The 12404-nt window shown below is 56.2% G+C and overlaps 1 protein-coding gene across 3 annotated transcripts in view; it reads left to right on the forward strand.

Moving 5' to 3' along the window:
• The first annotated feature begins 488 nt into the window (after positions 1-488).
• Positions 489-12404, forward strand: part of DOT1L (DOT1 like histone lysine methyltransferase) — a 32610-nt gene continuing 20694 nt past the window's right edge. For all 3 annotated transcript variants that reach the window (XM_049787911.1, XM_049787912.1, XM_049787910.1), the window contains exons 1-2: positions 489-595; positions 8695-8738. In XM_049787911.1, the coding sequence (XP_049643868.1) occupies positions 515-595; positions 8695-8738 (125 nt within the window). In that variant the 5' untranslated portion in view covers positions 489-514. The remainder of the gene's footprint in view (positions 596-8694; positions 8739-12404) is intronic.

Genomic DNA, 12404 nt, shown 5'->3' on the forward strand with positions numbered 1-12404 from the left:
CCGAGCCCAGGTCCCCGCAGAGGGCAGCCGAGGACGCGCGAGCGCGCCTTACGTCCGTGTGCCCGCGAGTGCGCGTGCGTACTTGCGCGCTGACGTCACGCGAGCGCGCGGGCGAGCCCATTTCCCGAGACGGCGGCGGGGGCGCGCGGCGTACGCGGCGGACGGCGCGGGCGGGCACGCGCCGCAGCCCGGCGCCGGGTTCCCCCCGCCCGCCTGCGCCGAGTGGTCGCGCCCGGCCCCGGCGCATTGTGCTCGCGGCTCTGCGGCCCAAGATGGCGGCGGCGCTGGCGGCCCCGGGCCTGTGAGCACAAAGAGGGAGCCCTGGGGCCCCGGACGGCCCGTGGCGCGGTGGCAGCGGCCGCGCAGGCCCCGCGCACGGCCCGGTCGCCTCTCCCGCGTCCCCCGGCGCACTGGGGCCTCTCGCGCCCCGAGGCCCGCCCCGCCCCGCACCCCGCCCGCTCGCGCCCCTCCCCCACCGCCCGTCTAGCATGGTGCGGCGGCCGAGCGCGCCGACATGGGGGAGAAGCTGGAGCTGAGGCTCAAGTCGCCAGTGGGAGCCGAGCCCGCCGTCTACCCGTGGCCGCTGCCCGTCTACGTGAGTGTCCCTCCGCGGAGTCCAGCCCGGGCTCTCCCGATCGCCGGCGCCGGCCGTTTGCAGCTTGCCCGCCCGCCCTCCCGCGTGCGGGTGCGGGTGCGGCGCCTGGAGCACCCCGAGCCGGCTTTGCCGTTGCCTCTTCCTCCTCTCGTCCCGCTTGTTCGTTCCGCACTCCTCCCCGCACCCCCAAGCCCGGGGCCTCCCTCGATCATCTTCCATTTGGCACTTCTCGGGGATCTCGGGAGCGGAATGTTGCTGGCGCCGCGCTGTCAAGTGGGCCCCGCGCGTTCTCACCACACCGGCCTTGCTCCTTCCCCGGGCCCTGCTCCTAAGCGCTATAGGACGGTGGTGGTTGGTTGGTTGGTTGGTGGTGACCCCACTTTTTCCCTCCCCGAGCTGCGGGAGAGACCCTGAAGAAAGACCCGATTCGTCCTGGATAGTGGGCGTCTGTCTGTCCCTCCCTAAGCTTCTCGGAGTGTTGCGCTTCCCGGACCCATTCCCCCCCCCCTCGGGGTCACGTCGTTCTGTCCCCTAATTTGGAGGGGTCACTAGGTTGTGGGCGTCAGTCAGCCCAGCGCTTGCCCTTTATTATTATTATTATTTATTAATTTTCATTCTGTTTCCCCCTCCGATCATTCGGAGGTCGCCCGGATAGCCGCTGGTGGTCCCCGGGTTCCAGCTCTGGAGTGAGCGCTGGGCAGATGACAGCTCAGTGGAAATTTACAAGGGTTGTCAATTTCACCCCGGGCCCGGTTTGGATCCACCCCAGCAGCGTCCCGACGCGGCAGGTGTCCATGTCCCTCTCTCTGCCCACGCAGGGCTTGTCGCTGGCCGGTGTCTTTGGGGCGCCCTTTGGCGCGCGCGGCTCCCCGGGAACCGGGAACCGGCGGGGAAGCCCGCGCGCGCGCGCGCCGGCGCGGGTGTCAGTTTTGGGGAATAAACGTCGCGGCTGTCTGGGGGCGGGGTCTGGTTCCTGTGCAACCAGCCTAGTGTCTCTCGCTGTTCTCTGGCACCCCCGTAACCCCCGGCCTGTGCCTTCTTCCCTTTTATTTTTATAGGCTTTGGGGCCACACCCGGGTTGCTCCAGGGTCTGCACTTAGGGGGTCACTCCTGGCCTTGCACGGGGGACCCTATGAGGTGCCAGGGATCGAACCTGGCTCAGTCGCTTGCAAGGCAAGCCCTCTCCCCGCTGTACGGACCGTCCCTCGGGCCCCTCCCGCCGCTTTTCTATTTCTGCTCATCCGGAGCTGCCCTAGGCGAGCTGGGGCTCGGGCGCCGGCTTTTCCGGTTGGGCTGCTGGGCCAAAGCGTCCGGGGCGGCGGCCTGAGCCCTGGGCTGGGCACGGAGACCGAGGCTGCCTGCGGAAGCCGAATTAATGCAGACAGACCCAGTCCTTGTTCAGGGCTAGTTTGGCCCTTGTGAGTGAAAAAATGCCCTTTGGATTCAACTCTGAACTGTTTATAACCTTACACTTTCTTTTTTTGGCCACACCCCTTGGTGCTCAGGGCTCACTTTTGGCTCTGTGCTCTGGGATCACTACTGGTAGTGTTCAGGAGATCCTGTGAGATGCCAGAGATCAAACCTGGGTCAGCCGCATGCGAGGCAAGCGCCCTTCCCGCTGTGCTAGGGCTCCAACTTCTATCTAGCCTTGCACTTTGGAAAGTTGGGTTTCTTGAAGGTCCTGAAGATGAACTCCCCCTTACCCCCCAATTCGTTCCCAGCAGGCAGGTGGTTCATTTGCTGTCTGTCACCAGAGTGGGATACTTTTCTCCTCTTTGCTTTCCTCAGTTGTGAGGTCTGGTGCTTGCCACACACTGGTCACACTGGCAGTGCCCCTGAGATTGAACTGGGCATTTCCAGGAGTGCCCCGTCTCAGTCCGTGGCCCCCCTTCAAATCAGAGTGGGGCACACTGCTCACCAAGAGTCCATGTTTTGTTTTTTGTCATTGCTCAGGGCTGACTCCTAGCTCTGTGTTCAGGGATCATTCCTGGACTTGGGAGACCCCCTATGTGGTGTCAGGGATTGAACCCGAGTCCAGGGCAGGCAAGGCACACACCCTCCTCGCTTTGCTCTCGCTCTGGCCCTTATTCATGCTTCGTAGTATCTACTTTGGGGAGTTTCCAGTGGCCAAGAGCAGTGCCTGGGTCTACCCCCTGACCTCATGTCTGTCCCCATGCTGGGCTCTGAGGCCCCCATCTCTGACAAGGTGGTGTTGAGACTGCGGGTACGTAGACTAGTCTGTACTGTGCTAGTATTTGAAACCTTCCCGTGGTCCTCTGGTTCTGCAACTTTCGATCGCTATTTCTGGGGAAGCCCCCCCTCCCAGGGCTAGGGCTAGGCAGGTTTGAAAGTGGGGGGACATGGGGCCGGAGAGATAGCATGGAGGTAAGGCGTTTGCCTCTCATGCAGGAGGTCATCGGTTCGAATCCCGGCGTCCCATATATGGTCCTCCCGTGCCTGCCAGGAGCAATTTCTGAGCCTGGAGCCAGGAATAACCCCTGAGCACTGCCGGGTGTGACCCAAAAACCACAAAAAAAAAAAAAAAAGAAAGTGGGGGGACTGCCTGTCCTCTCCCAAGGATTTCCTTGATTCTTACAGCCACTGGCTGGCTGGCACCCTGAGTGGTTTAGTGGGTCTCCCCTCCCCTGAGCTGGGGGTGGGTGTTGAGGCTGTGGTTCCCAGGGGTCCCCCTTTCACATCTGAAGCCCTGAGGTGGGGCCAGGTCAGGTCCCAGATGTCTGGCCACTGGAATTTGCCCTTAAGGATTCCATGTGGCTCTAGAACTGTCTGCAGAGGACAGAAAGGGGGCCTGGAGTTGCCCCACAGGGTCAGCTGAGGTCTGCCAGCGGCAACTGCTGGCACAGTTGGTGGCTGAGCCATGACAGCTGGTTCCCACGGTGACCAGCTTCCCGCCCCAGGGATCTCCAACAGCAGAAAGGCTCCTCTCAGCAGGGACAGTGTTGGGGATTTGGCAATAGGCCCTGAGGGTCCTGCTGCTTTGAGACTAGTTAAGGGGGAAGCTGACAAAGCCTGGGGGAAGCAGTCATCTTCTGTGACTCAGCGCCTGCTCACAACCACACATCGTGCCCCCAGCCTTGTGTGGGCAGCCTGGCATCTTGCATGGGGCCACAAGGTCTGGTCTCAGGGGCCCCCCAGCACACTGACCTTTTCCTCTGAATCATGTAGTGACTCACTCAGGCCTGGGGGTGAGAGTATGAGTGAACATCTCTGACACTCTGTGGGTGAGTGTATGACTGTGAGAGAGTGGGTGTGTGACTGTGTCTGAGTGATGACAGTGGTCACAGTGTGTGGTCAGAGCCATTGCACAGAGAGGAGGGTGCTTGCTTAGCTCCCGGTAGACCTGGGTTCAACATCTCATATGTTTCCTTGAGCCTGCCAGGCATGATACCTGAGCACAGAGCCAGGAGTCAGATCTAAACACTCCTGAGAGTGTGTCCCCAAAACAAAAACAGCAGGTGGTGGTGGGGTGTGTGTGTGACCCTAAAACAAAAACAGCAGGTGGTAGTGGTGGGGTGTGTGTGAGAGAGAGAGAGGAGGGGGGAGAGAGAGGATTAGAGACAACATGTAGGTAGTGTGTGTGTGTGTTGTATGTTTGATTTGAGATAGTAGATGATAAAGTGTCTGTACGTGTTATTAGAGACAGCAGGCTGTGGTATGTATGCATGAGATTAGACACAGCAGGGGATGGGGTGTGTGTGTGTACGTGCTAGAGACAGGTGGTGGCGTGTGTGCTTGTGTATACATGTTATTAGAAACAACCCGCAGTGGTGTGTGCAGGTGTGTACTGCCAGAGGACAGCTGGACCACCTGCTGAGGGGTTGGGCTGAGCATGACGGGCGGGTGGGGCCATAGTCTGGTGGGTGGGGCTCTGTCCAGCTTCTCTGGCATCTCAGGTCCAACGGGAAGGGGAGTTGTGAGGATGGACAAGGGAATGGGGTGATGTCTGGCCCCTAAAACTGTTGAAAAGTGGCGAATGCTCACAGGTGGGCACATTCTCTGGGGTAGAGCAGCTGCGCTGGGAGTGAGGGGTTGTCTCTCCTGTTAGAGAGATGTGGGCACCTTGTGGCTGTGATCTGACCCTCTCAAAACTGTGGGGGGACCCCATGTTGTCCAGCATCCTCCTGCTTCTGGGCTCTCACCCAGGAGGGGCCACTGATGGCTGCCATAGAGGTGGAGTAAAAAGGTTCCCAGGGTTCCCCATCTACAGAGATCCCCCAGGTGCTCCTCTTCACACAAGTCTCCTAGATGTTTCTTCCCATTCACACAGATCTTCTAGGACCTAGCAGTGATGGCTAACCTTTTTGAGCCTAAGTGCCCAAACTGCCGCACAAAACCTCAAAGTGCCAGCATGTCAATTAAACCTTAATAACAAGGGCCCGGAGAGATAGCACAGTGGCATTTCCCTTGCAAGCAGCCGATTCAGGACCAAAGGTGGTTGGTTCGAATCCCGGTGTCCCATATGGTCCCCCGTGCCTGCCAGGAGCTCTTTCTGAGCAGACAGCCAGGAGTAACCCCTGAGCAACGCCGGGTGTGGCCCAAAAACCAAAAAAAAACAAAAAAACCTTAATAACAAGAGTTTAGAGGCCGGAGAGGTAAGGCATTTGCCTTGCATGCAGAAGGTCGGTGGTTTGAGTCCTGGCATCCCATATGGTCCCCCAAGCCTGCCAGGAGCGATTTCTGAGCATAGAGCCAGGAGTAACCCCTGAGTGCCGCCGGGTGTAACCCCCCCCCCAAAAAAAAACAAAAACAAAAAAAATAAATAACAAGAGTTTAGTATCTAAAAACTCTTTATAAATTTTATAAATTTATTAATTGCGGACCTTCCTGTGTGCCAGCTGCAAGGCCTTCGCTTGCTAGATGTGCCAGGTTCACTATCGCTGTTCTAGGTGTTTCCCATCTGCACAGTTCCTCTAAGTCAGGGGTCTCAAACTCAATTTACCTGGGGGCTGCAGGAGGCAAAGTCAGTAGTAAGCCTTGAACATTGGGGGGTGTGATCCAAACAACTAAAACAAAACTAAACAAAAAAGATTCCTCTAGGGCAGGGCCACAGAATGTTGTACGGCCCCGCGGGCTTCGAGTTTGAGACCCCACCTAGGTGCTCCATCCACTCAGGTTGCCCAAGTGTTCCCATCTCGCTCAGGTCCCCTAGGTGCTCCCCATCTGCACAGATCCCCCAGGTGCTCCCCTTCATAGGGTTGGCATGAGGTTTCAGTCCCTGCTCCCAGTAGTTTTTTTTTTGGGGGGGGTTGGGTCACACCCTGCAGCGCTCAGGGGTTCCTCTTGGGTCTATGCTCAGAAATCGCTCCTGGTAGGCTCGGGGACCATATGGGATGCCGGGGATTCCAACCACCGACCTTCTGCATGTAAGGTAAATGCCTTACCTCCATGCTATCTCTTCGGCCTTCCTGCTCCCAGTTGTCTGTGCTCCCTCTCTGATGCTCTGGGACCTTGGAGTGTGAGCAGCATGAATCATGCTAGAGGCAGGTGTGTATGCACGTGTTTGTGTGCGCATGTATGTATGTGTGCGCGTGTGTAACATGTACTCCCATCTTGCCATGGGCATGCCTACTCAGCCCCTGCAGAAGGGCCCCCAGCCATGGGGTGTGGCCTTTCTGACCTGCAGCCCCTTTGGTTCTTGGGGTCCATAGCACAGCTTGTCCATACAGGGGCCACTTGTCCAGCCCAAGCCCCACTGGGTTCTCCCTGACTCCCCAAGGCTGCATTTCTGCTTGGTGCTGCCTTTCCAGGTGCACCTTTCATGATGGGTGCCCAGTGTACCTTCAACACCCCCATGCTGAATTACCCCCAGTGTGTGAGTATTGGGGGACCAGAGGCTGACTCATCTTGCCTTGCTGCTGTGGTAAGAGTCTCCCTGCCACCAGCTGGTCCTTTGCCCCTTCTGAGCCTGAAGTTCCTGGGGAGAACCTGTGGGCAGGATTCTGGGGAGTATTGACTTTGGTGGGGCTGTTGTGTCTACTGGATTCCTGTGCTGTTCTGCCTGCAGCTGTTACAGATGCTCACTCTAATTATGGATTGGGGATCTGTGTGTGTGCTCATGCAAATATAAAAGTGGGGGGTTTCCTGTGGGGGGCCCAGGCCTTTTCCTCCAGTGGGATTCTCAGATCCCTGCAAGGGAAGCATTTGCTGGCACTTCCCCATCCTTGCTGGTGGGTGTCCCTGGGTGACTTGTGTGTATTAGGGAGGTGAGGGCTGGCAGACCCCCAGGCAGGGCCCAGGACATCTGAGAATGGGCTATCCATGGTCCTAGCATGAAGGGAAGTCAGTCCAAATTCTTACCTGGCCTTCCAGGTTCTTTCTTCCCTCACAGGAAAGAACTTTAGCTGGAGTTGAGCCATGAAGTGAAAACAGGCATTCTTCGGGAATTCCAAGGAATGAGCAGAGAGAAAGGAGGGTGGAGTGGGAGAGGTGGAAAGAGATATTTTCGGTTCCTAGCAAGGGTCCCATGGCTGGCCCCTGAAGTGCTTCTCATCCATCAAGTCTGGCTTCTCCTGAAGTTGAAAATAGTTGTTCTGGGGTGGTATTTTGAGACTCATGGGCAGGGGCTTGGGCCAAGTGCCCCAGTACCCAGTCTGTGGGGTGGGTGTTGGGCAACCCTTGGCGTCCTCTGGCCTTGCTGTAGGTCGAGTGGGCAGTGCCTATGCCATCTGGGAGGGCAGAAGGCAAAGTGGTAGGCTTGGCCTCATCTGGGTGTGTGGAGGATGGTCTTAGGGGAGGAAGGCCCCACATCTCTCACCCTCTGCCACCGTACCATGCACTCTCTGCTGCCTTGGGCTCTGCCCAGGACTGAAGGCTGCAGAGGACAAGGGTCACCTTGAAGCTTCGTAGATGTGAGGAGTGTGGGGCTCCGGGTGCTGCCCACCACCCCCTATCCTACACCTCCTGCCACAAGGGTTGCTTTCCCCTATGCCTGTGCTCAGACATTCCCACAGTTCCCTGGGGAGGTGGGACCCAGCACTGCTTTGCGCCCACCCAAAATGTCCCTGTGACACCCATAAGAGACTGCTTTTGGTTTTTTTGTTTTGTTTTGTTTTGGGACCACACTTGATGGTGCTTAGGGTTTACTGCTGGCTCTGTGCTCCAGTATCACCCCTGGGACAGAGTGCAGACAGGTATGTTGGGGTATGTTGGAGTCATGCCCAGTATCTCCCCTGCCCTGGACTGTGTGGTTGACCATTCTGAGGCATGTCTCAGCTCTGGTTATCAGGATTCCATAACCAGATTCCGTAACCGTAACCATAACCAGGATTCCATAACCAGGCCGAGGATTCCAGCTGTGTCCTGTCACTGCCCCTTGTGGGGGACAGCTTGTCTGGCAAGCCTGTTCCACGCATTCCTGAACATTCTTGAACATTCCTGCTCCAGCATGGAGAACTCCCAACCCTCCTAGTGCAGAGGATGGGGCTGAGTCACAGGGAGGTGCTCTGAGTGCTTTGGGAGGTGGGGATAGAGGGGTGGGAGTTTCAGGCCCTGAGTTTTCAGGACTAAAACCCACTCTGGGGTGGGGAGTCCTAGTGGACACTGGTGTGGATACTGCTGTAGGCATTCGGGGCAGGTGTATGCTTACTGGGTGGGTGCAGGCACTAAGGTCAGATGAGGGCATTTCTGGGCCGGCCAACTTCAGAGGGTGGGTACAGCTCTGGTTGATGTGCGAGGTCCTAAGTGATGAACGTGGCAAAGCTGGGTGGGTGTGGTCCTGAGTGGTAGGTGTGGTATGGCCGAATGGTCTTGTTTTGGGTGTTTGTGGACGGGATAGACAGACAGATGGATAGATGTGCATCTGCCCCTTTTCCACTTTCCGCCAGGAGTGGGGAACAGACCTCTCCAGACCAGAATGTTCCATGTCCCCAGGGCAGGTCTATCCTTGGTGCCCCTGATGCCAGGGCTTGAGCCACCTCTTACTGACCCTGCAGTGCTTGTGGCTGGGAACTTGTGGACCAAGAAGCTAGAGCTGGGCAGGGTGAGGGTGCAGCGCCCCTTTCCCAGGGCTGGGCCCAGCATCTCTGGGGGGGGGTAGAGGGTTGGCCAACCACCTCTGAACCCTGACCTTTGTCTTTCAGGACAAACACCACGATGCTGCTCATGAAATCATCGAGACCATCCGGTGAGCAAGGGTGGCCCCAAGAGTGTGGTCTCTGGTGGGCGTGACCAGACAGGATGTTGTCGTGTGTGGGCGTGGCTATGGGAGTGGGCGGGATCTGGGGTACATAGGGGGTTCCTGGTGGAGCTTTAGGGCAGGCGGTGGGCTGTTATAGGCTGGGTCTCTGGATTGGGGGTGATGGGGGCATGGCTTGAGGGCTTCTTGGTGGGAACATTTTGTGGCTATGGGCCTTAAGGGGAGAGGTAGGACCTTCTGGGCTGTGACCTCGAGGACCCAGCTGGGCTTTAGGGATGAAGCATTGGTGTTTCAAGAGGTGGGTAGGTCTCTGGGAGAGTCTTTTAGGAGTCCACGCTTTGTGGCCTTGAGGTGCCTTGTACAGGCCGTGTCTGAGTGTGACTGGTCCCAGTGGAATCGAGGCTGTCCTAATCTAAGTGTGGCTGGTCCATTGAGCATCTGTCTGTCTATCCCGTCCATTGCTGGCACCATGAGTTGTGGGCATACTGGAGTAGGGCTTCAAGAGGCTTCTCTTTCAGAGAGAAGGGATACATACCAGTGTCTGTGGTCTCGGGCACTGGGTTTGCCTGGGAGTGGGTCAAGAGTAGATGGGCACTTATGGTCCCCTGTGCCTGCCAGGAGCAATTTCTGAGCAGATAGCCAGGAGTAACTCCTGAGTGCAGCCGAGTGTGGCCCAGAAACCAAAAATAAATAAATAAATAAAATGGGCACTGATCCCTGTCTCTTCCCAGAAGGGTCCCCCTCATCTTCGTGGCGTTTCTGCTAGGTCCTTCACATTTTCTTGGGTTGCTCTGGGAGGGGTTCAGTGGACCCCACAGTGCTGGCAGCAAACCTGGGGCTTTTTGGGTGTATCAGAGCACATGCTGCTCCTGTGTCTCACTCTTAGCCATGTTGCTGGGTGTCCAGGCCCAGCTGGGAGGGGGAATCCACCCCCATGGTCTGTGTGCTGCTGATAAGGTGGCTTGGGTGGTAAGGCTCCCCCTGCAGTGCTGCTCAGTCAATGTTCAGGGCTTACAGTGTTCTGTGACCTTCCCTCTCAGGATCAGGGATGCCTGAAGAACCCAGGCAAGAGGGTGTCAACTGTCAGAGACCTTGACATGTGGAGCTGGGGTGGTTTCCTGGTCACACCTCTGTGAGTCCCCTGTGGTAGCTGCTCCCTGGGAGCATGGCCTGTGCTCCCCACTTGCTACTACAGTGACCTTTGACCCACCTTTCAGACTGGTGAACTCTGGGAGTGTCGCTCCAGATGGTTCTTGGTCTTCGGCTGGCTCTGCATGTGGGTGGGGCTCATTGAGGCTGGGAGCGGCCCTGGGAGGGGGTGGGTTCAAGCTATGCTGTTGACTGTGTACCCCCCAGGAGCCCTGACTATAGCAGGTGAATAGGGCTGTCTGTGTCCACCCCAGCATTGTGATGCAACCTCTTTGTTACAACTGCAATGTTTTCTCTTTTTTTTTTTTGTATTGTTTTGTTTTGTTTTTGGGTCACATTTGCAAGGCAAATGCCCTACTGCTGTGCTGTCTTTTCAGCCCCTAACTGCAATATTTTCTTCGGATGTTTTATTGCTTTTTTTGGTGGGGGGGCCACACATAGTGGTTCTCAGGGATCACTTTTCTGGGCTCAGGGGGACCCTATGGCGTGACAGGGATTTCGAACCCAGCTCTGCCATGTGCAAGGGAAGGACCCTCCCCACTGTCCTATCTCTCCTGGGGTGCACTCTCAGAGATGTTTGGGGACCATGCACAGTGTGGGGTGGAACCCTGGCCTCCTGTGCATAAATCCAGCAGGGCAGCTTCTCTTCAGTGCTCAAAGGAGCACCACATGCTTGGGGTTCAGAGGGTGAGGTAGATGCTCCAGTCTTCCTATCTGGGAGCACAGCGGGGTTCTGGCCCCCACTTTTCTCCTTTCTGTCTCCATATTTCCCGAAGCACCATCCTGCTAGTGTTGGCGATGCTGACTCGAGAATTCTTGTTGCTGAGTTGCTTCTTTCTCTGCAGCTCCTTCGTGCTGGTGTTTGTAAATAGAGTGCCTTGTTGCCTTGCGCAACTTCACCCACATTCTTGAGCCTTCTCTGCAAATGCAAATCCCCTGGCCAGATCGTGTGTCCAGACTTGGGTCTGTGTTTCCTTTCAGTTCACTGGGGCTCAGGCTGAAGCTGGTCAGGTTGGCTGCATACTGGGCAGGTGGACCCGCAAATGCCTCCTTGTTCCCCAGTCCTGGGCATTGAGGTGCCAGCTAAGCTTGAGCTGGAACTTTTTTTGTGGGGGAGCCTCAATTGGTGGTACTCGGGTTACTCCTGGCTCTGCTATCAGGAATCACTCCTAGCGGGTTTAGGGGACTATGGGATGCTGGATCAATCCCAGGTCAGCTATGTACAAGGCAAAAGTCCTCCCTGCTGTGCTATCGCTCCAGCCCCTTGAGTTGGAACTTTACTGGGAGTACTGAACCCTCCACAGATGGTTCATATGTAGCTGCTGAGCTACACCCTATATTTAGATGGAATTGTGGGGGTACTAGACTGGGCAGGCAGGGCTGTCAGCCGGCTCAGTCCTAGTGTAAAATTGTGTGTAGGATTGTGAGTGTGGGACGGAGAGTCGTAACTGGATAAGGTGTTTCCTTTGCACATAGCCAACCCGGGTTCGGTTCTCAGCATCCCATCATGGTCCCCCAAGCACCTGTCAGGAGTGATTTCTTTCTGAGTACAGAGCCAGGAGTAACTCCCGAGCACTGCCAGTATGGGCCAAAAATAAAACAAAAAAGAAAACCAAAATGAGGGGCCGGAGAGATAGCATGGAGGTAAGGCGTTTACCTTTCATGCAGAAGTTCATCGGTTCGAATCCTGGGGCGTCCCACTTGGTCTCCCCCGTGCCTGCCAGGAGCGATTTCTGAGCACGAAGCCAGGAAAAACCCCTGAGCACTGCCGGGTGTGACCCAAAAACCACAAAAAAAAAAGAAAGAAAGAAAGAAATAAAAAAGAAAACCAAAATGAAAAGATTGTGATTGTGAGTTTGTGTGGATGGGTGTGAATGTGGGTGCGAGTGAATGAATGGACACGTGTGTGGAATGTGAGACTGCGTGTAACAGTTTGAGTATGTTTTTAGTGTGAGATGAGAATGAGTGTGTGAGTGGGTATGTGTGAATATGAGTGCGAGTCTGCATGTGTGTGCGCCCGAGCAATAACACAGCGAGGAGGGATTTTGCTTTGCACATGGCTGACCTGGGTTCAATCCCTGGTATTCCATATGATCCCCTGAGCCTGCCAGGAGCAATTTTTTTTTTTTTTTTTTTTTGGGCCACACCTGTTTTGATGCTCAGGGGTTACTCCTGGCTATGCGCTCAGAAATCGCCCCTGGCTTGGGGGACCATATGGGATGCCAGGGGGGATAGAACTGCGGTCTGTCCTACGCTAGTGCTTGCAAGGCAGACACCTTACCTCTAGCGCCACCTTCCCGGCCCATCCAGAGCAATTTTTGAGCACAGAGCCAGGAGTAACCCCTGAGCACCATGGGCCAAAACAAAACAAAACAAAAAGAATGTATGTGTGAATTGTGTGTGTGAACAAGTGTGAGAACATGTGTAAGTATGTGGATATGAGTCTGAGTGTAGAGAATGTGATTCTGTGAGCTTGTGTGTGTCTGTATAGTTGCTCTCCATTAC

The sequence above is a fragment of the Suncus etruscus genome, chromosome 15 (genome assembly GCF_024139225.1).
Source record: "Suncus etruscus isolate mSunEtr1 chromosome 15, mSunEtr1.pri.cur, whole genome shotgun sequence".
In the NCBI taxonomy this organism is placed as follows: Eukaryota; Metazoa; Chordata; class Mammalia; order Eulipotyphla; family Soricidae; genus Suncus; species Suncus etruscus.